The 27,642-nt window shown below is 40.4% G+C and overlaps 1 protein-coding gene and 1 long non-coding RNA gene across 4 annotated transcripts in view; both read left to right on the plus strand.

The window, feature by feature from the left end:
- Positions 1-5,209, plus strand: part of PUM3 (pumilio RNA binding family member 3) — a 39,905-nt gene extending 34,696 nt beyond the window's left edge. For all 3 annotated transcript variants that reach the window (XM_004047753.4, XM_063696435.1, XM_055351115.2), the window contains exons 17-18: positions 1,458-1,548; positions 4,898-5,209. In XM_004047753.4, the coding sequence (XP_004047801.3) occupies positions 1,458-1,548; positions 4,898-5,030 (224 nt within the window). In that variant the 3' untranslated portion in view covers positions 5,031-5,209. The remainder of the gene's footprint in view (positions 1-1,457; positions 1,549-4,897) is intronic.
- Positions 5,210-16,663: 11,454 nt separating this feature from the next.
- Positions 16,664-27,642, plus strand: part of LOC134756870 (uncharacterized) — a 29,558-nt gene continuing 18,579 nt past the window's right edge. Inside the window, exon 1 of the long non-coding RNA XR_010130223.1 lies at positions 16,664-26,633. This is a non-coding gene — a long non-coding RNA (uncharacterized lncRNA). The remainder of the gene's footprint in view (positions 26,634-27,642) is intronic.

Raw genomic sequence — 27,642 nt, forward strand, 5'->3', positions numbered from 1 at the left:
GTCTGGCTTAATGTCCAGTGGTTTTTCTCCCTCTTAATTAAAATGTGCTGAGAACCCTAAAATCTGCCTGTTTGGGTCTGATGTGTTTGTCTTGTCGTATTCATACAGCACCAAATGAGTTTGTCCTCCTGCATGTCTAGCTGTTTTGATTCTCTTTTACTGGATAGTAGCCACCTTAAAACTTAGTAGTTTTCAAAACAATGACTTGATCAGGGTCTGGTGGAGCTTGCCGCTCTATGCTCAGAGTCAGAGTCATCTAGGGCTGCTCGGTTTGTGGTTGGAGTGTCCACTTTTCGCTTAACTCACTCACATGGCTGGCAAGTGAGTACTGACTGTTGGCTGGGGACCAACAGCCTCAGTTTCCCTTTCTAGGCTGCTTGGGCTCCTTCACGAGATGGTGATTGCTTTTTTAAGAGTGAGCATCCCAAGAGAACAAAGTAAATGTGTAGCACTTCCATGATTTATCCTTAGCAGTCATTTAATGCCACTTTCATCATACTGTCTTGGTCAAGTCAATCACAGAGGCCTACTGTGATTCAAAAGAAGACATGGATTCCCCCTATAGATGGGGGAGTGGCTGCATTCTAGAAGAGCACACAGGACAGGAGATATTATTGTGGTCAGCTTTGGAAAACAATTTGCCTCACTAGCTGAACTCTGTCCCTCTTTAGCAGGTACCATGAAAGGCTGAATAGCCATAGGTCTCTTGGCTTTTAAAGAGTCCTTACATTTAGGTATCTTTGAATGAATTATATAGTACATGCTACCTGACTATGATGTTTGCCTTCAAGATAGGTTGTCCCTACCTCCATCTGCACTAAATCTTAGCTATCAGAATTTCTCCTTTGTCCAAGCATTAATTGCAAAGTGAAAAAGATAATACCAAGACCTTGGGAATCAGAAATACTACAATAACGGGAGACAAATGGTATTTTTGATTTGTGAGTATGTAAGCGTTGTAAAGAGAAATGCCAAGTGTAAGCTAGAACAGTCATTTATCAACCACTGTTGAACACGTGAACACTGTGTTATGTTCATGGCACCTTCTTAGTGAGCATTTCTCCATGAGGAAGAACTTGATTTCAACCAAGCATGAGGTGCTACTGTGAAACATTTATTTCCTGAATAGCTTTCAGGTCAAAGTTAAATCATTAAATAATACAAAGAAATGCAGACATAACCAAGTGAGTGTTTTATTAGAATTCATAGTTTATCTTGAGTAATTACTGCTAAACATAGCTTAGGTTTTGGATCAGAGTTAAAAGAAATGGCTCTTTTAGAAATGCATTAGATAAACCTGCACTGGAATTTTTTGTGTTAAAAGGGAGATTGGGTGAAAGCTACTTTTGTTAGCTTTTTTATTTAGAAATATTTGCAGATTTAAGGGCAGTAGAGAAGGGGCTAGGGAGTATAAATCTTATTATGTGATGTTCACTAAGCTTCAGTATATTTTACAGGTTGTTTTGCAAAAACACTTGTAGAGCATGTTGGTATGAAGAACCTGAAGTCCTGGGCTAGTGTAAATCGAGGTGCCATTATTCTTTCTAGGTATGTATAACATGTGCCCTTCTCTGAGCAGGGCCTGGTCATGCAAAAGACGCACTTCCTTCACATTGATTTCTCAGTTCTAATATTTGTTCTCAATAGTCTAATATTACTCCCAGTCACTCATGGTCTAGACAAGCATACCAAATATTAGAAAGCAAATGTAACTTTTTCAGTCAGTCCTTAGGATTTTTTTTTTTTTTTTTTTTTTTTGAGACGGAGTCTCACTCTGTCACCCAGGCTGGAGTGCAGTGTCACGATCTCAGCTCACTGCAGCCTCAACCTCCTGGGCTCAAGTTTTCCTCCCATCTCAGCCTCCTGTGTAGCTGAGACTACAGATGCATGCCACCACACCCAACTAATTTTTATTTTTTTATTTTTTGTAGAGATGGGGGTCTCCCTGTGTTGGCCAGGCTGATCTCAGACTCTTAGGCTCAAGCAGTGCTCCCATCTTGACCTCCCAAAGTGCTGGGATTACAGGCATAGCCATTGTGCCTGGCCCTTAGGATTTTTAAACTACCATCTTTTTGACAAATTATAACATTCACAAGGTATCAGGTGGCTTCACCACATTTATGGTTTTGACCAAAACATAATTGTTTTTTTTTTTTTTTTTGAGATGGAGTCTCACACTGTCGCCCAGGCTGGAGTGCAGTGGTGTGATCTCAGCTCACTGCAAGCTCTGCCTCCTGGGTTCATGCCATTCTCCTGCCTCAGCCTCCTGAGTAGCTGGAACGGCAGGTGCCCGCCACCACGCCCAGCTATTTTTTTTTATTTTTAGTAGAGACCTGGTTTCACCGTGTTAGCCAGGATGGTCTCGATCTCCTGACCTCGTGATCTGCCCACCTCGGGCTCCCAAAGTGCTGGGATTACAGGCATGAGCCACTGTGCCCAGCCTATATTTTTTTAAATGAATAACTTACATCCCTGTGAAAACTGTGACAATGTTGACTTTTAAATCATGCCTAATTCTACATGTAATTTCCTTCATTGTTTTAAAAGATTGTAAAAGGATTGGAAGAGCATTTGCTACTGAAGTGTGTGTGCTATTTGTTGATATCTGACTTAAAATGAGAAAAAAACAGTGATGAACTATGGCCTCTTTTGTATTATTCTCTGAACTTAGTTGAGTTTATAATCAATCCACAAATCATTGAAATTTTCCATACATTCTGTGTGCAGATGAAAACCTTCTGTTAAGAGCATTCATTTAAAAAAGATTTGTATGTTGCTTTGAAGCAATTACTGTTGATTTTTCCCCTGCTGTGTTATTAAGGTTTGGGAAAACAGATACCAACCCTAGTTTGAATTTCTCAAGATACTTTACTTGCAACATGCTATGCAACTGAATCTATGTTGTTTGTAAATGTTATTTTAAGTGTTTCTTCAACATATACGTGATCTGGTACACATAATACTCACACAGGAGCATTCATAGCTTCAGGTATGTCAGTGTCTCCAAATATATAAGTGTTACAGATCATTTTGTTCATTTCTGCTTAAAATTAGTTAATTTTCCAGTTGATGTTAAACAGTCAGAATTCATTAGCTGATACATGAACTTTTTCATTACAAATTTTTTTACCAGGCATTTGGAGTGTTAACACCTACTGACACATTCTTTCATTACACTCAATTAACTGGAAATTTCAGCAATGCCATGAAATTAATTTATAAAGGTTGTTCATCAATCAGAACTCCCATTAGGTGGATTTCAAACATAGGAAGGATACTATAGGTTTATTATGGAGCACTACTCAGAATTGGAACAGGAGCAGAGGAAATATTTGAAGTTCTAAATGGAAGTTGAGCTATATATAACAATAATACAAAAAAATTGTTTTTGTAAATTTTGGGTGAAAAGAAAGTCAGCCTTGTATGTTGGCTGAAAAGTAACTCAGAGAAGCAGAATTCTCTAACATTTGGGAGCATTGGCACTTGACAGACTGCCTGGGTTCTAGCTTAGTGCATAGCCTTGGGAAAATTATTCAGCTTTTCTGGGCCTTAATTTTCTTGGTGGTAAAAAAAATGAGATTAATGATAACCCTATGGTCATTATGAAAACTAGATTGGATGATGCATACAAAATGCCTAGCATTATGTCTAATATGTGGCATATGCTCAGTAAGCAATAACTTACTAATATGTGTTGTATAACTGTGTGTTTAGCCAAGATGTATGAAATAAAAACGCCTAGTGAGTCACAAATTCATTACAAGGGAACTTTACTTTTCAGCATCGTAGGTGGCAAGCTGAATTGTTTCTTATCTCCCATAAGCGGTAGAATATTGCTTGGTGCTGATAATTTATCCTCCTCTTTATTGACATATTGGAAGTTACTGGGACCAGGGACTTTGGAAAATACCAAGTACCTCATTTCTAGAATGTGTTTCAGAGGTCCGTATTTACAAAGGGTCCCGAAAAAGAAGAGAACAGGAAATTCAGGACTGGTACTCTGTGGTCAGAGCTGTAGGTCCTATTCACAGAGAAATGGGCCTGCTGTTACCAGCCTCTATGGCTCCTTTCACTTCCGATAGAGTACTCGGGCGGGGTTTCAGAAAGCAGAGGCCGGGCTTATTTTGTTGAATGGCTAACATTTATTAAGTGCTTACTAAGTGTCAGGCTCTGGCTGGGTGCTTTAGATAGAAGGCCATTTGAGCCTCAGAAAACAACTCTGTGAGGTGGAAGGTGGACTCTGTTGCGAATCCCATTCTACAATTCGGGAAACTGAGTCTTAAGAGAGTTTAAATAGCATGCTCTTGGTTGTACAGTTACTGAGTGGTAGAGGCAGGTTTCCCACCCAAGCAGTGAAGCTCCACAGTGAAGCTCTTCGCCCTTTCACTCAATGTTAGTGCTGTGGAGTTCAGTGAGAAGGCCTGCTAACTCTGACCTCTCTGTGCCTCTGTTCACACATTTTCATTCAGCCACATGGTGGGCATATTTTGGCTGTCTGCTCTGTAAATGTAGCATCATGAAATAAATAAAATACGGTCCCTGCTCTTGAGCTTATAGTCCTGAGATGGGGAAGGGAAGATAGAATACGTGTAGAATCATTTTAAGACAGGATGTAAGTAAGTCCTAAGATAATGTGAAGGTAGAACCAACTCTGTATGGAATGGTGTTGGTCCTACAAATGTCTTTGCTTGGGTGACTCCACCAGCAAGATTCTAAAATGTTTTTTTCCATGGTGTTATAATATAGGCTACTGGTCTCACTATTCATCCTTTGAATGAAAAATAATGTGTATATAGTTACAAGGCTTGTGTCACAAAGTCTTTTATACTGTTGGTACAGGTAGTATTGGAGATGATCTAGGAATGCTTATGCAATTTAATTTTTTTCCTCTCTTCAGCCTCCTCCAGAGTTGTGACCTGGAAGTTGCAAACAAAGTCAAAGCTGCACTGAAAAGCTTGATTCCTACATTGGAAAAAACCAAAAGCACCAGCAAAGGAATAGAAATTCTACTTGAAAAACTGAGCACATAGGTGGAAAGAGTTAAGAGCAAGATGGAATGATTTTTTCTGTTCTCTGTTCTGTTTCCCAATGCAGAAAAGAAGGGGTAGGGTCCACCGTACTGGTAATTGGGGTACTCTGTATATGTGTTTCTTCTTTGTATACGAATCTATTTATATAAATTGTTTTTTTAAATGGTCTTTTTTAAAAATCTCAGCTGTCTCCTCTGTTACACTGAGTAGTAAGCATATCAGTGTGAGGCAATTAATGTGGAAGGTTTACCAATCATATATGGTGGGACCAACCAGATATATAAAGTGTAGTTGAATGAGTTGATTCAGGGGAGAAGACACCTTCAGTGAGCATAGTCTGAGAAGGCTTCCTGGAGAAGGTGGGACTTGAGAGGACTTTCATCCTGTCAAAGGAAGGCAGGATGTGGAAAAGAAGAGCCAGGGGGAGTCCTGGGCACAGTAAAGTGGAATTTAATGAGTACCGGGGCAGTGGGAGTTTCACAGCTGCCTACCTAGCTGTTTTATGGATTAGGTTCCATGCTAGATTTTGTTTGAAAGCCACTCAGGTAAGTTAAGCTCATAGGAGGAAATGTGCTAAATGAATTAGGGGATCACTGTGGATTGCAGTGTTAAAGTCAGGGTCACTGGGAAATTCTCCTTGTCTCTGATTTTGGGCCTTCCAAGTAAATAGCTCCTTGTGATTAGACTTTCTCCCTTGAGACTGGCCCTAAAATGTCAAAGCCTATGGAGTTTGAATAAGAAGGAAGAAGGTGGAAATTTGTTACAGTGCAGAAGTTTAACTACAGCTAGGATGTTTGAATTTTAAAACTGCAGTTGTTTGAGCAAACAAAGCTTAGAAGGATTGGTAGCTCAATCAGGCTCATGTAGTCATGCCTATGAGTATCTGGCTGCTTTCTCAAAGTAGTCTAACGGGGTACTCACTCAGGTCTGTCACTGCAGTTACACCTGCTGAGGAATTGGCTGTGCCTTTCCTGTCCAGACCATGGGGTCCCAGGACTACTCCAGCCTACCGACTACCAGGACCCCTCCTGCCACGGTGTATTGAATCCTTCCCAAACTGCAAAAGCGCTGATGGCTGTAACTTTTGACATGGATTCTCCCATCACCCAATATAAGGGTGTGGGTGGAGAGCTGGAGGAGCTGTGATGGGATAAGGAGGTGAATGGGGAAAAGGCAACAGTAGAGCTTGCATTTGTTTGGCTAATACATTGTGATTTGTGTTCTCTGTATAAAGAAGCCATTCAGAGAAAGGGGGAAAGAACCCCTGCTCTTTGTTTCATCTTTGAAACTAAGATAATGTGTACATAATTTGAGGAGTACTTTTATAAAGCTTATAGCAGAAGCAGCAATCTACCCCATTCCTCTGCACCCCTGCCTCACCCTCTCCAGAGCTACTGATTATTCTTCGCTCTGCTAAATGTCTAAATACAGTGTATATAATTTTTTTAATCCATCATTTGCAGTTATTTTCTTTTGATTTCCTATTACAGGAAATGCAGATTAAGAACTTTTACCATCACTGTTCCCCACTCCTCTTCCCTCCCTTCCCAGTAGAATTGTATCATGTATGATGAAATCAGTGTTCAGGGTTTACCTTATTATACCTACATAAATGTTGTTAAATATTGATTCAAGCAGTGAGCAGCCATTACATTTCCTCTACTATTTTAATTTTTCTGGAATTAGTCATTTATTTTCATTTGCTTAGTTTCTACATCTCTGTTGATTTTTCCTAAACTTTATGTCAGAATTGCTTAAATTCTTCTCTTGAAGGCACCCTTAGCAATTACTCAACAGCCATTTTCCTCTTTTTTTTTTTAGCCCACCAAGGCTTCTGTGTTATTCTGGTGTCTGCTCCTTTCCACGTGGCTTAAATATCCTAACTGATATAATTCAGTGTTTCTCTAGTTGGTTGTGAATGTGTTGGTATTTTGACAACCTCATCCATTACCCCACCCACCTGTACACCTGATTCACTTGTGTGTCCTATGCAGAAGAGCACTGGTATGACCGAGTCCTGAGGGCCCATTTCTTAAATCAGTGACAGATTTAGGAAGGAGCCTGACCAGTGAAAGTTGGAAGAGAGATGGTATTCCTGGGAGGGTTTCTTAGGTCTCTTGGGTTGTAGAGAGTCCCCTTCCTGCCCGTCAGCTTTGGCATGTGCAGGACTAGGCCCAGCCTGCAAGCTAGAAGCCTGACAGGAAATAGCAAATATGCCGAGGATGGCTGAGCAAAGGTTTGTGAAAAGAGTCTGGAACTTTGATGATGTTGAGCTGTTGAATAAGTTAACTCCTGGAGCTGCGCTGGCCGTGGACTTCTGGTTATGTGAGAGAATAAATCCCAATTTTTCATTTTAGGTCAGTTTTGAGTTGGATCTTTCGCAACTTGCAGCCAAAAGTATGCTAACCTGACTGTCTCTAAATACCAATTTCCACAGTATCCAACATGTCAAGTCGGCAAGCATTTCTACCTTCTCCTGGAGACACCCCTCCTGGCTTTCGGGATGTCCTGAAGAACTGCTGCTCCTTCACCATCATCATCGTCTGCCTTCCCTTAGTTTCTCTCCTATGAAAAGTCCATTTCTCAGATCCCATGCATCTCTCTTGCTTAACACCCTTTTCTCAACACGGCACATCCTCTAGTAGCTTCCTGAGAAAGAATACATTCTAAAGACCTTGCAAGTCCGAATGTCTTTATTCTACTCTCAAACCCAGATGTCTAGTTTAGCTGGACATAGAATTCTAGTTTAAAATTAATTTTGCCTCAGAATTTGAAGATGCTCGTCAATACTGTCTTTAGATTGCAAAGTTGTAGAAGTTTAATGTCCAGTGCCATCCTTATTCTCAATCTTTATATGCGACCTTTAAGTCTCCAGCTTTCTCGTGTTTCAGGATCGTGTGCATTGGAATGTGTTATGTATATTTTCTTTTCATGCTTTATGCTAGGCACTTGGTGAACCATTTTAGTCAGAAGAGCCAAATCCTTTCATCCTGCGAGATGTTTTTCCATGTTTTTTTTTCTGATTTTTTTAATGTACCCCCTGCCCCCTGTTTTCTCTATTCTTTCTCTTTGGAGCTATTACTGAGAGTTGAAATGATTTGAGCCTCTAATCTTCTTTCTTTTCCCTATTTTTAATATTTTTGTTTTTTTGCTTTGCTTTCTGAGTGAGATATTTTCTCTACCTTCTCTGCCAGCCTTTTGCGTTTTGGGTTTTTTGTTTGTTTGTTTGTTTTTTGAGACAGGGTCTTGTCACCTAGGCTGGAGTGGCAGCTGTGCAACTTGAGCTCACTGCAACCTCTGCCTCCTTGGCTTAAGCGATCCTCCCACCTCAGCCTGTCAGGCATCAGGAAATACAGGCATGTACCACCATGCCTGGCTAATTTTTGCATTTTTTGTGAGACGGGGTTTTGACATGTTGCCTAGGCTAGTCCTGAACGCCTGAGCTACCATGCCTAGCCACTCCCAGCCTTTTCATTAAAGTGTCCTTTTCTTATTTCTTGTATGCATTATCTCATGTTTCCTGGTGATATTCAATTTTATGGTTGGTTGTTTTGTTTTACTTTCTTTTCTGTCATCTGCTCTTTCTGTTTGCTTTGGGCTCTGTTTGAGACTTTCTTGGAGAGGTCTTTAGCTCTCTTATATATTTAAGACATTTAAAATCTTAAAACTGATGAGAAAGAGGGCATTCTTTTCTTTTCTAATGTTGACTTTACTGTACCAGTGGTTAGTTGTGGATCCTGCTGTTTCACTGGGGTCCTCCAGATGTCACTATCTGTAGGCCTTTCCTCTGGGCCATTCAGTGCCTCCAGAGAGAAATCCACCTGCAGCCAGCATTCAGTTGCTCAATAGTCAGTGTGCAGATTTTAATTAACCTACCTGCTTTCAGCACAGTGCCTCTCCCTCATGCCCTCTCGTATCTGGGGCCCCCTAGTCTTGAGAAAATGAGTCAACATAAGTTCACAAAGCACATCCTCAGCCTGCTGCCAGGGTTGGGAGTGATAGTCAAGCAGTTTGGGCCAATCCCCCTGTTTTCCATTCCAAGGCTTACCCCAGCATTCTCCTCTAGCTGCTGGAATTTTCTGGTCTATCATGGTGAGAATTGACTCGCTCCTCTCCATGCACTAGGTATTCCGCTTTCACAGTTCTGCCGCCTTCTCTACTGCTTCCTGTTCTTCCAGATACTTGGTGCTATCTCTCACCCACTGTGGCTTCTCCTCTGTTTACTTTGTTCCTGTGAATTTATACAATTTTATTTTTCTAGTCTTATCTTACTCTTTCTGAAAGGAACAGAGATAAACTCAACAATGCACCATTTTTAAGCAGAAATCCACAAATGGCTTTAAACAAACTGAAAACAACCTACCTGGCTTCATGGTGGTCTTCTTTTCCATGGATGAACTTAGCAGATCTGAGAATGTCTTTTATTTGAAAATTCAGCTTATTGTATTTTCAATTTGCATCAAACCCTCCTTCTCCTAGGAATTAGCTGATGTTAGAAGGAAGGAGAACTCCATTGCCCCTTTATGTCTGGTGTAATAAGCACTTGTATAACAGAATAAAGGCCTCTTAGAGGAAATGGCTTCCTACCTGACCAAACTCAAAAGATTGCTCTTGAAAACATGAGATGGCACTTCTGTTTCTATATCAGTGAAAATTTGAAAAAGTTACATCTTAATTTTAGCAGATTAATCACTTTTAAGTCTGGCAAATTTATGGATGTATGTATTTAGAATAATGGTTAAGAGAACACAAGATCACAAAACAGCAGCAGTTAGTAGGGAGCCCATCATCAAACTATTTCTGCCAAAATTAATGACCTAAACAAACATAAAAATTTGAGACTTGAGCTCGTCTAACCTTTTGATAGTGCTTAACGTAAGGAAACTAAGTTTATGATCATCTTCATCTTTTCTGAACCTAAAAACACCACCATCCAAGTTCCCCAAGTCCCCTAACTTCTTCCCCAGATGCATTAGTAAATTTTTTTTGGAGACGGAGTCTTGCTCTGTCGCCCAGGCTGGAGTGCAGTGGCGCCATCTTGGCTCGCTGCAAGCTCCGCCTCCCGGGTTCACGCCATTCTCTTGCGTCAGCCTCCTGAGTAGCTGGGACTATAGGCACCCACCACCACGCCTGGCTAATCTTTTTTTATTTTTGGTAGAGACGGGGTTTCACCGTGTTAGCCAGGATGGTCTTGATCTGACCTCGTGATCCCCCCGCCTCACCCTCCCAAAGTGCTGGGATTACAGGCGTGAGCCACCGCGCCTGGCCGCATTAGTAAATTTTTTAATGAATGGCCTTAACCAGGAGATACAGTATGCCCTTTGGATTGTGTGTCTTTTATGAATAGTAACTAAATGGCTGCTCTGCGTTCCATAGTGTGCAGACAGACACTGATTGTTACGTATGTTTGTACCGATGATGATGCCCTGGATGATACCACAGATAACAGCCTATGAAAGAACAGTGTTTGGAATATTTTTCATCAAAATGTTTTATCCATTTTTTAAACATGGGCTCATGCCCATGGCTGAATGTAAGTGGACAGACAGAGCTGCAAAAATGTGGGAATGAGAAATTTTGGTCTGTGCTCTTTTTCTTAGGGAGTTAATTGTACCTTGGGAGGAAATGATTAGCTCTTAGTTGTGCTTGATATGTGATAACTACTTGAGGGAAAGGTGAGAGGAGTCTGGTAAGGTCATGGGAATCATCTGACTTTGAGCTCTTGATGACTATAATTAAACATAATGACTAATTTAGATATCTTAAAATGACTTCCAGATGCTTGACAACAGACTTTCCTTTTAGATGAAAATCCTCTTGCATTTAAAACTTAGGTTCTTATTGATATATCTACCAGTAAGCACATACTGACTTGATGTTATCACATTCAGCAGTAGGCAGTGATAGAGAAACTGTGAATCTTAAAGATCTGTAACAGCAGGAATATCCTTTTGAAGAAACAGACAAGACATGGGTTCAGTTGTTCTTACCAGATCAACTATTTGGCCCCATTGTATAACTCGATATCTAAGTCTAGTTCTAAATATCTGTTGGAATCCGCTCTTTTGGTAATAATACCCTGCCCGTCACCTTTCTGGAGGTTCCCCTCCTCCTACATTTTAGTCGCCTTTTTGGGTGGATTCGAATTATGATTTGCCTTGACCAGTGGCATGTGACTCTGGCCTCTGAACCACAACACTCCCTTGGCCACCGTGATTAGTTAATGAAGTATACATGTCCCGTGGTAAGTTGAAGAGAATTCTGAGTTCATATCACTTTGCTTCATCATTTTGAGTTTTGCACAGTTGAAAAATCGTAAGTAGGCTGGCTCACACCTGTAATCCCAGCACTTTGGGAGGCCGAGGTGGGCGGATCACTTGAGGGCAGGAGTTCAAAACCAATCTGGCCAACACAGTGAAACCTCATCTCTACCAAAAATACAAAAATTAGCTGGGAGTGGTAGCAGGCACCTGTAATCTCAGCTACTTGGGAGGCTGAGGCAGGAAAATTGCTTGAATCTGGAAGGCCGAGGTTGCAGTGAGCTGAGATCGCACCCCTGCACTCCATCCTGGGTGACAGAATAAGACTCTGTCTCAGAAGAAAAAGAAATTGTAAGTTGATCTATTATAAGTCAGGGACAGTCTGTACTTTTTTTTTTTTTTTTTTTTTTTGAAACGGAGTCTCGCTGTTGCCCAGGCTGGAGTGCAGTGGCGCCATCTCGGCTCACTGCAGGCTCCGCCCCCGGGGTTCACACCATTCTCCTGCCTCAGCCTCCCGAGTAGCTGGGACTACAGGCGCTCGCCACCTCGCCTGGCTAATTTTTTGTATTTTTAGTAGAGACGGGGTTTCACTGTGTTAGCCAGGTTGGTCTCGATCTCCTGACCTCGTGATCCGCCCGCCTCAGCCTTCCAAAGTGCTGGGATTACAGGCGTGAGCCACCACGCCCAGCCTCTGTACTCTTAATACTAAGAGTAGCACCATATCAGGAACTGGCATGAGACTGAAACCAGAGCACTTACAGTTCTCTGGCTAAAACATCTGCTGCCTACTGTTGAATGTAACAACATCAAGTCAGTTTCCGGAAGAAAAATCGTGAAAGATGCTCTCAGTTCTTCTGGGATCTCAAACTTAGACCATGGCCTGGGCTGCCTGCCTGCATGTTACTATATTTCATCAATTCTAAAAATGTACATTTTTATTTTGCATTTAACAAATCTTTCAGGGTGTCACTTATAGTCAGTGGCATATTAGCATGACCGTTGATAGGCAGCTTTTTTTCTGAGTGATAGATAAAATAATGGTACGTCTTAGAGTCAAAGTGTTAACAGTTGGTAAAATACAGTTCATCTTTTCCTCTCTCAAATGTTTCTCAGTCTCCATAAGCCTGGTTTGCTTTTCTATAGTAGCTTTTCAACCCTCAAAAGTTTTCTTTATTGTTGGACCCTCCTACAGATGATCAGGTTAGGATGGGGTGTTTTCTGCTGCATACTTGTATATAAGTCACACCCTTTTGGAAAATGAAAATCAGGTAAAATTAAAGGCAATATAAAATAGTGGTTGGGAATACAGGCCTGGAACTGCATTTGAAGCTTGGCTCTGTAGCTGGATGATCTTTGTAAGTTACATATCCTCTCTGTTTCATTTTCATCATTTTTAAAATGAAGATAATCATACTTCACTGTGTCTTTGTGAGCGTTAGGTTCCCCTCCTTGAGATTTTCCCATAAAACATTTCAGCAGCTTCTCCCCCTACACAGTCACAGTTACACTTTTAAACATATATTGACTAAGAAGTCACATAAGAACACCCATAAATTCATTACCACTTTAAAATATATTTACAATTTTAAACATCAGCAATGTACATTTGAAAAACAGTCAAAACATGAGCCTTCATTCCCTTGGCAGCTGGTGCTTCGGCTAAGGTTGGGTTTGCAGGCTCTTTGTAATCATTTCTGCCAACATAGATTAGGAAGCAAAAGGTGAAAGTAATTATACCAAAATGGGCTTCTTTTAAAATGCAAATAACCCTGGTGGAATAGCACCACTAGCTGTTGCCTGTCAATAACACCTTCCTGTGAAGTCTATCAACTTGCTGAGGTAGAGGGCAGAGAGCTAGACAGGTTAACAAGGGAGTTTGTTTCTTGGGGCAGGAGAAAGGGGTGAATTGAACTCACATACCTGGCCTGATAGGTGGAGGTCCAGCAGAGAAGTGGGGGATTCAAGTTGTTTGGTGGTCTCGGTGTCCAGAGATGAAATTTGGGTCAGTGCCGAGGGACAAAGTGGATTAACTCCAGATGATTGTTTTGTGGAGGAACTAGCCTTTGACTTGTTGGGGAACTTGGACATGATTTGGCTTCTGTCACTTGCTAGGCAGGTGATCATGGTCCTCATTTTCCCCATCTATAAAACAAAACCACCTGCTTCATGCGCCCTCAATTTGTCAAAGTTTTTTTTGTTTTTTTTTGTTTTTTGTTTTTTTGAGATGGAGTCTTGCTCTGTCACCTAGGCTGGAGTGCAGTGGCATGATCTCGCCTCATTGCATCCTCCGCCTCCCGGGTTCACACCATTCTCCTGCCTCAGCCTCCCAAGTAGCTGGGACTATAGGCGCCCCCAACCACGCTCGGCTAATTTTTTGTATTTTTAGTAGGGACGGGGTTTCACCGTGTTAGCCAGGATGGTCTTGATCTCCTGACCTTATGATCCACCTGCCTCGGCCTCCCAAAGTTCTGGGATTACGGGCATGAGCCACTGAACCCAGCCTGCCAAGGGCTTTTTAAACCATAAGCTTCTCTACAATGTGAGGGGTTGTTGAGAGCAGCACCACAGTGAAAGCCCTTGGTGTGTGTTTTCAGAAGATCTGGCTTTGTAGATTGGCCCTGGTTCTGACCAGGAATGTGGGCAAGTCACAATCTTTAGGTACCTCTCTTTTCTTATTTGTGAAAATAGGGATCATACCTGAACATCTCAGGAAGCTGGGGTCAGAATCAAATAAGACCATATGTGAAGATGCCTGGTAAAACTTTGTGTTTATGACTCCCCAGATGGTTCCAAATATTCCTTACCTCGTTTGGTTCCCAAGTCATAGGGTTGTAGTTTACAGATTATAAAGGAAAAAAAAAAAAAACAGACAAAAACAAAAAAACCTCTACTACCATTAAGTAAAATTATCCAAAGTGTAGAAATAAAGCAAAAAGGTTTGTCCCATTTAAAGACATGCTAGGGCATGGTCTGCAAAACCACAAGGTTATTTGACTTTCTAGAGGGGTGTGATTTTGTTTGACATGCTATTATTCTATTAGGGCCCAGACTCTGGGAAGGTGGATAATGCTGAGTAGAATATCAGTTAGTTGCAAATGATTTCTGCCCTATAGTAGAGACAGCTCCAAAAATTACAGTTTTATTGCCCTATTTATTACCAGGTGTTAATCTAACTGCAATCTTATTCCAGTAGACTTCCTTTTCCTGAAATGGACATACAGAAAAATGTACATATATAACTCAGTCCACTGTATCCTCCTTTGAACTAGTTTTACCTGCTTGTTTTCTCATGAATGAGTTACATAAATCTTTGACATATATTTTTGTGAGAATCGTGTTTTTAATATTCTAACATCACGAAGTAGCCTTTTGTTTCTTTATTGCACTTTAGAGGTAATTGTTATTTTGCTGCCTTTTTGTACAACTGATATGGTTTGGCTTTGTGTCCCCACCCAAATCTCAGCTCGAATTGTAATCCTCACGTGTGGAGTGGGGGACCTGTAATCCCCATGTGTTGAAGGAGGGATTGGATCATGGGGGTGGTTTCCCCCATGCTGTTCTTGTGATAGTGAGTGAATTCTCATGAGATCTGATGGTTTTATAAGGGGCCCTTCCCCTTTTGCTTTCTTCTCTCTCCTGCCGCCTTGTAAGACATGCCTACTTCCCCTTCTGCCATGATTGTAAGTTTCCTGAGGCCTCCCCAGCCATGCAGAGCTGTGAGTCAATTAAACCTCTTTCCTTTATAATTCACCTAGTCTCAGGTAGTGTCTTTACAGCAGTGTGAAAACTGACTAATACAAAACAAAACCTAAGAGATATATTCACTCCTTTTAAAAGTTAGCCAGTTGATGCCCATTTCCCAAGTAGAAGAACAAACTGTTTCCAGTTACCATTTGCTGTCAACTGTGGTCATGATGTGACTATTCTGTGGAAAACGATTCTGTTACATTCAGATTGCATTTTAGGTTTCTTTTGTTTTAAAGAAAGCTTTAGAGATTTATAATTTTAGTTACTGAATAGCATTAAGTCTTCTTACCGGTTTGAGATTTTTAAGTGAAATTTTATAATTGAGGAAGGCATGGGACTGATGGAAGAATTTTTCCTTTCTAATTAGAAGACCCAAATGAAGTAATTTTGCCCACTGACAACTTACTTGAGAATTGTTTGAATCAAGGAAAGCTCTGAAAGAAAAAGCAGACAACCCTGTGAGAAAGTTTATTGTAAGACCTAGGTGGGCAAAAACCAGTGATACTTCCATGAAAATGAGCATCGAGTTAAAATACCTCTGGAGAAATTCCTTAAGGCAAAGTTTTGCCAGGACCAGAGGCATAGTCAGAAAAAAACATGAAATTCCAGCAAGTGAGGAGGATTAAATTTGCAGCCCATATTTAAGTCAGTCAGCAATAAAAATCAAAGATGGAAAAGAAAATAGCCGTGCGCCTATGTGTAATATTTCATTGCATGTCTGTTTCCTTTTTTCATACAAGAAGGTAGCTTCTCTCTATACACAGCTTATAAATTTTATGTTCCCATGACCCAAGGGATTCTTGCTTTTTCCCTCTCAGTGGTACAAATGCTACCCACTGGTTCCATTCTCTGCCTCTTGCCTTCCCTGGGGTGTGCCAGGGACTTGGCTAGTGATGCAGGGTGAAACAAGGGGAGAAAGAAGAACAGCAGTTCAGGGGAAAAACCTCTAGTGACTTAAACTGAGATAGTACCCACCCCTTCCATACTAAGGCTGCAGCTGGGGAGACATTTTCTGACTTTTCCCATAGAAATGGGTAATACCTTGTGATTTGATTCTATCATATACTACAAATGCTATATTTGGGATAGGGCAAGAGATAGCTCAATAAAAGGCTTTTGAAGGCTGGTCTAGAAATCAAAGGATTTTTAAAGTATAGTGAAAAGATCTGTGGATAGATCACAGTTGTAGTCCCCACCCTGCCAGTAACCAGGTGATGACCTAGGCTGAGTTATTTAGTCTTCCTGGGTCTTTGTTCTCTCCCCTATAAGAAGAGGGGCTTAGAATACATCAGGTGATTTTCAGATAGGTTCCTTGAGGCCCCAAAATGCCTCTGGAGCTGCAACTGAAGCCACCTTTGCAAAGATGACAGCGAGAGAAGTCTAGCATGGCTGACTCCATCTTGCTTATAGCCTCACAGGCTGGCTGTCCTCCCTGCTTCCTGAGCGTAGCCCAAGCTAACTGTATTAGGGTTCTCTAGAGGGACAGAACTAATGGTATATGTGTGTGTGTATATATATCCACGTATATATACACACACACATATCCATGTATATATACACATGTATGTGTGTATGTACACATACATGTATACATATGTGTATATGTGTGTGTGTATATACACACATATACATATACACATATATGTGTGTGTATATATACATCCACGTATGTGGATACATATACACATACACACACATATATATGTGTATGTGTATTTGTATATATACGTGGATATATGTATACATACTTTGTATCCTTCAATCCAATCAAGTTGATACTTATTATTAACCTCACAGTAACCATAGGAGGAATTTAGTGTGTGTATATACGTGTATATATATATAAAATGTTGTGAAGGTTATATATATATACACATGTGTATATACGTGTGTGTGTGTGTGTGTGTGTGTGTATATAAAGGGGAGTTTATTAAGTATTAACTTACAAGATCACAAGGTCCCACAATAGGCCATCTGTAAGCTGAGGAGCAAGGAGAGCCAGTCTGAGTCCCAAAACTGAAGAACTTGGAGTCCAATGTTCAAGGGCAGGAAGCATCCAGCACAGGAGAAAGATACAGTCTGGGAGGCTAGGCCAGGGTCTCCTTTAACATTTTTCTGCCTGCTTATATTCTAGCTGTGCTGGCAGCTGATTAGATTGTGCCCACTCGGATTAAGGGTGGGTCTGCCTTTCTCAGCCCACTGACTCAAATGTTAATCTCCTTTCGCAGCACCCTCACAGACATATCCAGGATCAATACTTTGTATCCTTCAATCCAATCAAGTTGATACTCATTATTAACCATCACACTAACCATGGGAGGAATTTAGTTTATAGTTTAGCTTTAAAGCAAGGATGATAATAGTCCCTCCCTAAAGCTGGCCCCCTCCTCCTTATTCAGGGACTGAAGTTGTCTGTGTAAAACTAATGAAAGGCCATAAGATTAGGATTATAGAAGGGGCCTGAATTCTGCTAAAATGTAGGTGTACTTTCTATAACCCCTTACTGCTCAGCAGTTATGTGGCCAGAGGTCACAAGGTTTGTGACTTCCCTGAGTGCTCCAGTAGGTAACATCACTATTGCAGAACTTAAGAGTGGTCATTTGAGATGTTTTTCAGATTTTTGCACCCTGGCAATTAACTGACCCCACCTGGACCCATGACTCATGACTCAAACAGCAGTCCTGTGGCCCCCACCCCGAGATGGACTCAGCACACAAGGACCATTTCCCACATGATTTCATCCCCCAACCAATCAGCAGCACCCATTCCCTAGCCCCTTGCCCATCAAATTATCTATTAAAACCCTAGCCTCCAAATTCTCAGGGAGACTGATTTGAGTAATAACTCCAGTCCTTCTTCTTGGCCAGCCTTGCATTAATTAAACTACTTCTTTACTGCAATAATGCTGTGTCAGTGAATTGGGTTTATCTGTGCAGCAGGGAAGAATAACTCATTTGGAGATTACATTATGGGCAAGAGCAGATGGGACTTTTGACCTACTACCACCTGGTCTCCAGCCAGAGCAGCCACACTTGTATCTGTTCAATGTGTTCAGATACAGAGTGAGATTTCTTTTTGTAACAGGATTCTGCCATTAAGAACAAACAAATCAAAGTTAGAAGACCGCTGATCAATGTCATCTCCATTATTTCTTCTACAGTTGGTGATTGCTTGATTGCAGTGACCTGCATTGTGTCCTCCATGCTACAGGCAAGCAGTGCTGGGAAAGGAAGCATTAGGCTGGAGGTGGATTTCCCATTAAGCCAATGAGGCTTAAGTATCACTGCCCCTCACTTGCTGGGCATTCCAAAGCCCACTACCTAATTGTGTATTCACAATTTAATGGTTTTTTTTCTTAACAGGGGATCCTAAGTTGTACAAGCCTCAGGTCCCATGAGCCCTGGATTCTCCCTAGTGTTAGCCCCAATGCTTCTTAATGTGCAGACACCACTGCAGACCTGTCCTAAGTGACCTGAAAACACAGTCTTAGAACATATCAGCCATTTGGAGTGGGGTGGGAGTTGCTTTGCAAGCTCAACCTAATCAAATGATGGTAAAACCAGTATTATATTATTCCTGCGAATGAGGAACAGATATAAGGTGTCAGTTATTACTCATTTTTCATCTCCACCAAAACTTTTTCTCAGAGTAGCATATCTTAGAGGCTAAGAATGCATGCTTTGCAGATAAACCACCTAGGTTGAAATTCTGCTTTATCACTTCCTGGTTAGTGACATCAAGCACATTAACCAATCTCTAAAAACCCGTTTTTGTTTGTTTGTTTTCTGTTTGTTTTTTTACTCTACAAGATGAGAAAAACAATTCCCCATAGAGTTATGAAGGTTAAATAAGATACTATCATAAGGAATGTAACACAATACCCGGACATATTAGCACTAAATTTTAGTTTTCTTTATTACCATTGTTGAGTAATAATTTAAGGCAGAAACAACTAGATTACTGTCTTAGCACCTCATGAATAGAACCTTAATTTTTAGGGGTGTGGTCATGTGCCCAGCTAAAAGATAACATTTTCTGGTTTTCTTCACAGAAAAGTTTTTGTGCCAACGAGATCTAAGAGGACAAGAAGTCCTTTCAGGAAGTCATGTGAAAGAAGAGTGAGTGCTCTTCTCTAGGTTTTTCTCCATCCTTCTCCTTTGAGCTTGAATGTGATGGCTGAAACTCCAGCAGCCATATCATATCATGTGGACAAGGTTTGTGCCTTAGGGGTGAAGGAATGGTGAGCAGAGAGTCCAGGTCCCAACTTCATGGAATTGCTATACTAATCTTGCACTACCTACCTCTCATATTCTTCTATGGCAGTGGTTCTTAAATCACCTGGAGGGCTTATTAAACAGATTTCTGTGCCACACCCCACAGTTTCTATTTTAGTAGGTCTGGTTTGGAGCCCAAGAGTTTACATTTCTAACAATTTCCCAGGTGATATGGATCATCCTGGTTCAAGGACCATATTTTGAAAGCCAACGTTTTATGTGTTAGAGAAATAAACTTCTCTTTTGTTTAAGCTACTGCTATTTTGTGCTATTCTGTTATTAAAGATGAATTTAATACATTATTTAAAATTTGTAACTCATATGTTACTCATTTTGCCACCCAAAATGAAGCAGAAAGGGTGAACTGCAAATTGAATTGTTGCCCTCTGAACCATTCATTTATCAAATGAGTACTGAGCGCCTAGGATGTGCTAGGCATTTACGAAAATAACCAAGACATAGACCATGGTTTAACAGCAGTTGCTGCCTGGCTGATATCACGTGGAGTACTCAGTTGAGTCAGACTCCTAATAACCAATGTCTGCGAGGGAGTGATGAAGTAAGCCAATAATTTTTCATCTCTCAATTAGTCTGGAAATGGGCATGGTCCTTAGGGACCATCAAATGCAGTAGTAATCAACCCCACCTTCACATTGGAATCACCTGAGGAGCTTTAAAATTCTTATGCCTAGGCCCCACCTCCAGGGACTCATATTTAATTGGTTTAGGTGGGGAATCTGGATTAAAAATTCCCTCGGTGATTCTAATGTGCATCAAGATTTAAAACCACTGATCTAACGCAACCCAAAGAGGTGAGGTGACTGCCCCAAGGTAACTGGCAGAGAGGGTCACAGGCAGGTCTACTGTGCAGTCGAGTGCTCTTTAGATGCCTGGCTGGCTCCCAAACCTGCCCGAGGCCAGGTGTACTGCCAGGTTAATTCTCTCTCAGTCTTAATTGTCAATGGCACAGGATGTATGATGTTGTAAGCACACATCTGCTCTCAGCTCAGTACCAGAGAGCTTGCTGTAACTCATCAGTTTCCCTAACAAGATTTTCCTTGGTGACAGCGAAACAGATCATTTTAATTAGCATTAGATAACGAATTTAAACGGCATTGCAGTAATTCTAAAATCTCTCTTAACTGTGCTAAATAACGTCATGCCACTAGGTATTCTAGTGGGATTTATTGTTGAAGAATATTTGTGGTAAGAACACAGCTGAGAAAGCTCCTTATGTGAGAATATTTTCCCTGGTTTTTCTTTGAATCTACAGTCAGGTTAGAACTAGACTGTCAGAACTACAAGGATCTAGATATCATCTGGTGTCTTTGCTCCCTCTCTGTGTGCATCCTCATCCACTCATCCCCAGGATATGGCTGTGGCCCTCAGGTTAGATCCTGCTGGTAACAAGGTATTTGTTCTATATCTCCTGAGGATTCCTCTCCACTGGAAAGTTCTTCTTTACAGTCAGCTGCGAAGGCCCCCTGTAACTTCCACCCTTGTTCCCAGTTCTGCTCTCTGGGAATTCGTTCTCTGCCCTTCTGTGCCAAGGGAACAGGGCAGCGTCTCTGGGGTCATCGTAAGGGATTTGAATAGATATGTTTGGGATGAATACTGCTGCTGTTAGACTCTGACTGAAGGGACTGGGAAAATAATGCATTGTCCTTCTGGCCCCAGAAGACCTTGCAAATAGATTTCCCCTCCCTCTACATTAATATTAGCAGCAGGTATTTTTGACTCACATTTCTCTGAAAGAGAAGAAAAGAAATATCTTGGCAACCCTTAAGCCATTAGGCTGTAGGCATGCTTATCTTGTTATTAGAATATTGGTGTCTTCCAGGCCATATTCTGATTTAGAAACAGGGGCTCTGCCTTCTGTTCCTAACTGGCCTAGCCTCACTGTGGACAAGCTGTTGTTCCATCATTAGACCTTAGCTTTTTTAAGCTGAGATTTTTATGAGTTAAAAGACTCCTACATTCCGTTTTTTCTTGCATTTTTTTGAACTCACATCTCATAAAGCGAGATAGTGAAAGAGACAATTGCTTAATCACTTCTCTATGGGCCAGAATAAAAGTATTAATTTTGTTTGGTTCTTTGCCTTAAAAGAATCTTAGAATCACAAGGCTCTTTGGAGGTACTGTGCAGCCACCTTCTTATTTCTTTAAGACATGCTCTGACACCAACTGATGTACTGCCAAGCAATTTCTATGCTAATCACCCAGAGCTGATGTCAGACTTCACAGGTTTAAGGGCATAGTCACCAACAAGACTGCTTTTATTTCAAGTGCCAGCCATACTTCAGGGGTCCCTAGCCCACCCACACGTATGACCACTAGCTACAAATTCAGAGATTCCCACAACACCCTTAAGTTTGATAATTCACTAAAACAACTTAGAAAACTCAGGAAAGCACTGTATATACAATTAGTTTTATACAAGATATAAATCAGGACCAGCCAAAAAAAGAGATGACAGGGCAAGGTCTGGGAGGGTCCTGAATGCAAAGCTTCCATGTCCTATTCCTGTAGAACCATCATGCACCACCCTCTGGCACATTGATGGGCTCAAAAACCAGGAAGTTTCCCCACTCAGCTTAATGTCCAGAGTTTTTGTTGGGGTCTCACTATGTAGACATGATTGATTGAATCCTTGACCATGGATGGACTCAATCTCTAGCCCCTCTACCCTTCCTGGAGGTCAGGCTGGCTCAAAGTCCCAAAGCTCTCCTCATATAGTAGATTTTTCTGGTGACCAACCCCCATCCTGAGTCAACTCATCTCTTACCATAAACTCAGATGTGATCCAAGAGGTTCATGAATAACAAAGACACTGCTATTAATTGGGAAACTCTAAGGATTTAGTCTCCCTCCCAGGAACCGGGGACAAAAGCTAGTCAAATTCTTTATTATATAATAGGATGATTCAACTAAATATGCTTGTTAGTGACAGCAAAGAGTGAGGTGTTTACAGCAATGCACCTACTATTATACCCCATCAGTGTGTGCCCCAAAGTGAACGTGAAATAGGATACTTGAATCAGTGATTGCAGTGGTTGCTTTATTTAGTTCCTCCACATCTACAAAACCTCTCACAGGTTTTTAAGCACTGTGATGCCAGTGCTTAAAAAATTGCATTCTTTATTATATTGTGCATTATTAAATATATAATACATTTGTACATATATATCACATGTCCTAAAACCGTGATTCATATACCATATTTCACAGGTAATTTTCAAGGCAATTTTGGCATATGTGATTTTTGCCTTACTGACTTTAGAGCCTAACTTTGAAGTAAAATGCTATTCCACTATGCAGTATTGCCAGCAGACTTCAATAGCCTTCCAGAAGTTTGATTAGCCAAACCCTGTTTGAACATTTCTAATGACAAGGAGTCTTCCCAGACTTAAGAGTCAACCCGTTATTGTTGGGCAGCCTTCATTGTTAGAGGGTAGTTTCTTATCTGCAACCTAAATCTTCCGCCTGATACTGTGATTGTACCCTCTAGAGCCACACAGAGGACATCCTCTGTCAGAAGTAAGGGCTTTAAATATTTGGAGACAGGGATCCTGTATCCCCTAAGTCTTCTTTTCTCCAAAACAAACATTTCCTGGTTTCTTCAACTATTTTTTGTAAATCTTTCTACATATGTTTTTAGGACAACCTCATCTGCCTTCTCTTGAGTATTTAATGTCCCCTATAAAGTAAAATGTAAAGTACTGTATACAATACTACAAGAGTAGTTAAGCAGTTATAGCTCTACATTTCATAACTTGATATTCGATTTTCATTAATTCAGTGATCCTAAGATTACACCTTTTTGAGGCGAATTAGAATTTCTTACTCTTTTTCACAGATCAAGTGGTGTGTGTTAGTGGGCATGTGTTGTCTTTGGATGCCCACCATTGATTTCTCTTTCTCCTGGTAACTGCATCATGATTTTTCCTTGGCCAGCGCTTTTCTACCCTCAGTCTCTGTACCCGGGGATAGAAATAATAACCCAGGACTAAACAATCGTGTTCCAATCCCTGTCACCAAAGTGACCGGATCTTTTGCTTAAGCTATTGGGGTTGCAAGTGTTGATATGATAAAAGCCTTAAATTACTACTGAAGGAAGCCAACATGGAGGAAAGCGGAACTGAGCAACACGGGGAGAAAAATGAAGTCTTTGTGACATCATTTGAGTCCAGCTTCATTGTGCCTAAACCTGGCTTTAACCTGTATTTTTCAGTTTGACAAAAATAAAACCAGATCAAGTTGGAACAATTTAGAAGTTTTTAAAGTACAGGCCATGATCTGGGGAACTTCAAACTGAAAGCATTAAGAAGCTCAACCCACAGCAGTTACAGCACAGTTTATTAAGTGAGAATGAGAAAGAACATTATTCCCTATCATGATGGGCTACTTGAAACTTATCTTTTCAAGCCGCTGTGCTCTATAAGCTTACCTATTGATAGCTAATTAGCTGGAAATTGTAAGGTCATGCTGACCTGGGAAAGCTTAAATTGTGTTTATGGTTACAGCTAGTATTAGAGGGGAATCAGGACAGTTTTAATTTTCACTCGTGGCTATCGATGTCTGTTTTAAGGGGATAATCAAACTGTGGCCTCTTAAAAGTGTATCTTTAACATTTTCCCCTCTTTGGTCACACACTCAGTTAACTGGGAGTGTGGCCAACTATTAAGCGTTACTCTCAGTTACCACATACTGTTTTCTTCTCCCACGCTCATCTAAAGATTGCATACTGAAATTATCATAGGTTATTTTCTTATGATTTGAGTTCATATAGTTTCTGCCCTTCAATTCTCGTGGAGATCATCCAATGATTTAGTGGCTGCTGACAAGCATGTAAGCCTCTTGAAAGAATATAATGTACAGGGGATATTGTCAATATGACTAATAGGAGGGTAATACCAGGAGTTTGAGAAATACCCCAAAGCCAAGGTCCCCCAGAGTCAAGTTTTAACCACTAACGGATAAACTGATTGGGCTTTCCCAATTAGGTGGAATACTTGGATTTTATCTTTTAGGTCTCCAGATTCTGGGCTTACAATTCCTTGTTTATGGACATAAAAACAGCATCTTTCTCCAATAAGCGCACAAGCTCTTCCTTGTTGAGTAGTTAGGGTATCAAGAACTTTTCTGTTTTGAAGTACAGAAGGTCCTCAACTTATGATGGTTGGACTCATGATTTTTCCATTTAATGATGGTGCAAAAGAGATATGTTTCACTAGGCTCCTTGACTTAAGATAGGATTATGTCCCAGTAAGCCCATGGTAAATTAAAACTACAAGTCTAGAATGTGCTGTCAACTTAAGATTTTTTTTTTTACTTAGGATGGCCTTATCCAGATGTAGCCGCATTATAGGTTGGGGAGCATCTGCACTACTGAGGCTAAACTGCTCATTTTAGATTTTATCAGTTGAAGAGAATTTAAGGTACCATTAAATTATTTTGCAAGAGTTGCAGAAACATTGATAAGTGATTTTTGTAATTCAAACACTCCCATTTGAGGGCAGAATTCTCTAGTAAGAGAATAAGATCCAGAACTTCTTCATATAATGAGGTTTTGAGACTAATGAGAAACTTATGGGGGCGGGAGGGTTCTGTGTACAAATGATCCTGTTAAGAATTTGACTATCATTTAGAAGTCGTATTTAGTTAATTGGGGTGAGAACCCAAATCACAGTGTCCAGATCATTCGAGTGGAAAACATTTATAGGTCTTATTACCACACAGAATGAAAAACCCAGTATTACCGAGATAAAGTATTAAGACAGATCCCACTACCCACAAATCAGGAGTGAGATGAATGTCGTGATTATTTTTTGGCATGTTGGCGTGTGCACATTGTCAGTTTGAATGATTGTGGTTTAAACCAGGATAGGAGCAAAAAACACTTCCTTGAATTGGATGAATAATCTATGCATTCAGTCATAAATTAAATATGATTAACTCCCTTTCTTGATATGTCCTGTGTATTGATCTATCCAGCATCCAAAACTGTTATCTACCTTACATAGTGGTACGTTTGAGGCATTCCATTTACCTACAGTTTCCATTGAGCCAATGTATGGGTTTCAGTAGGTTCCTTAATGATGTAACATTGTCAATTTTTAATGATGTTATGTTATTATGTATAGAAGTCCAGTCTTCATCATCTGAATCAAACCAAAGGATTTAATTACAGAGTGAATCTGGGACCTTACCTAAGTTAGATCTAGTACCATTAAGGCTTTCTATGCATACAGATAAGTCACCAGTAATAAAACTTACAGTAACTAGAAGCTATCCCATGGCTTCCAGTGCTTCTTCCCAATGCCAAACCAGCTGGCCATGAGTATTAGTCAGATGACTTATGTTAAACCTTTTTGTAAAGTCATTTTCCTGAATGGGTCAACAAATCATATATAGGAGCTGGTTCTAGTATTAATTGAAATTCTTCCCAAGTTTTTGTTTGTTTGTTTGTTTGTTTGTTTTAACAGAGACAGGGTCTAGCTCTGTTGCCCAAGCTGGAATGCTGTGGTGGGATCATAGCTCACTACAACCTCCAACTTCTAGGCTCAAGTGATCCTCTCGCCTCAGCCTCGTGGACTACAGGTGCCTGCAACCATTTCTGGCTATTTAAAAAAAAAAAAAAATTGTGGAGACAGAGTCTTGCTGTATTGTCCAGGCTAGTCCTGAACTCCTGGGCTCAAATGATCCTCCTGCTTTGGCTTCCTAAAGTGTTGGAATTACAGGCATGAACCACTGCATCCAGCCTTCCCAAGCATTTAGATGGCTACAAAACCATCAATTATTTGGGTTAGTGAGGGAGGCTATGTGTTGGAGAGTAGACCTTAGTACATGTTCAGCTTGTGTGGTGTATGTTCGTAACAGAAATAAAAGTGTGAGTTTAAACATTGTGTATTAGTTTTCAAAGTAGTAGGATCACAGTCATCTTACTATGATTATTTTGGAAGTTAAGAGCAAATTCTGGAAAGATAAAGGGAATACAAGGGGGCACTGTTCCATGTTCTTGGGCAGAAGCTGTCCACCTCATTTTGTCATCTGTTTCTGGGGAAAACTTTTCCTTCAATATACTTAATTTTAAGTCAACTGTGGCTTGACATGTCCAGTAGTCTGAGGAAGCTCTTTTCGGTTGAGAGATATGGACCCAAGTTTTGATGCCCTCTAATTTAACTACTGTATGAGACATACAAGAATGTGATAGGATTTTTTTTTTTTTCAGTGAGGCTCAAGTACAGTTTTTCATTGATGTCTTTTTCAGAACATCCAGTCATCAAGTTCCAATGTGTTGGGCATGAAGTCATCATTAGACAGTGAGTCTCTGAAGACTTATTTTACCTGTTGTAAATATACTTTGGAATATTGAATTAATGCTTTATAATATTGATTGTGTCAGACTTTATAAGTACTGGATGAACATGGGGTTCTGTCATTAAAAGCATGGATAATCAAGTAACAATTTTATAAGGAGTCAATTTATGTTTTCTAAAAGGTGTGTATCATAAGAGCTAAAGGCAACACCTTAGGCCAGTGCAATCCTGTGGTTTCAGTTAGTTTTGCTGGTTCTAATTTTAGAATGCCATTGGTTCATTCAACCTTTGCTGAAGATTGGGGATACTGGGGATAATAATACCATAATGTTTGAATAATCTTGTTTAGTTGTTTTACAGTTTATACAGTAAAGTGAGTCTCTCTATTACTAGAAATTTTATTTGCAATTCCCCAAAGTGGAAAAACATTTTCTAATAACTTTTTGACAATAGTAATTGCCTCAGCCTTTTAACAGGGAAAATCTTCCATACATCCAAAAAACCATACAGATTGTTATACACACATATTGATAACCCATAAAAATGGGTAATTGAATGAAACATCTGCAAATGTTCAAATGGTTCTGATGGCTGGGGAGTTGTTCCTGGGGCCACTTGAATGGTCTTTCCAGGATTATGAGTTTGACAAGTCAGACATTGATTATATCCCCATCTAGCCACCTTGGAGCAATCTCTCCATCAATATTCTTCCATAATTTGTGTCATCTTATTAATATCATTATGATTTGCTGAATGCAAGGCTTTCAGCAAAGGAAGTTTTAAAGACTCTGGAAGTACCAAGCATCCATATAGGTCCTCCATGAGTCCCTTTTTTTTTCTGTTTTTTTGTTTTTGTTTTTGTTTTTTTAATTATATTTGCATCTGTTATCATGCCAGTCTTGTTTCATTTCAGGAGCATACCATTGTTTATTAACAAATCATCATAAATTATTTGATTTGGATCAACCTTAGGGAGCTCATTCAAGTTACAGAGCCTTAGTACATTAGGTAT

The sequence above is a fragment of the Gorilla gorilla genome, chromosome 13 (genome assembly GCF_029281585.2).
Source record: "Gorilla gorilla gorilla isolate KB3781 chromosome 13, NHGRI_mGorGor1-v2.1_pri, whole genome shotgun sequence".
In the NCBI taxonomy this organism is placed as follows: domain Eukaryota; kingdom Metazoa; phylum Chordata; class Mammalia; order Primates; family Hominidae; genus Gorilla; species Gorilla gorilla.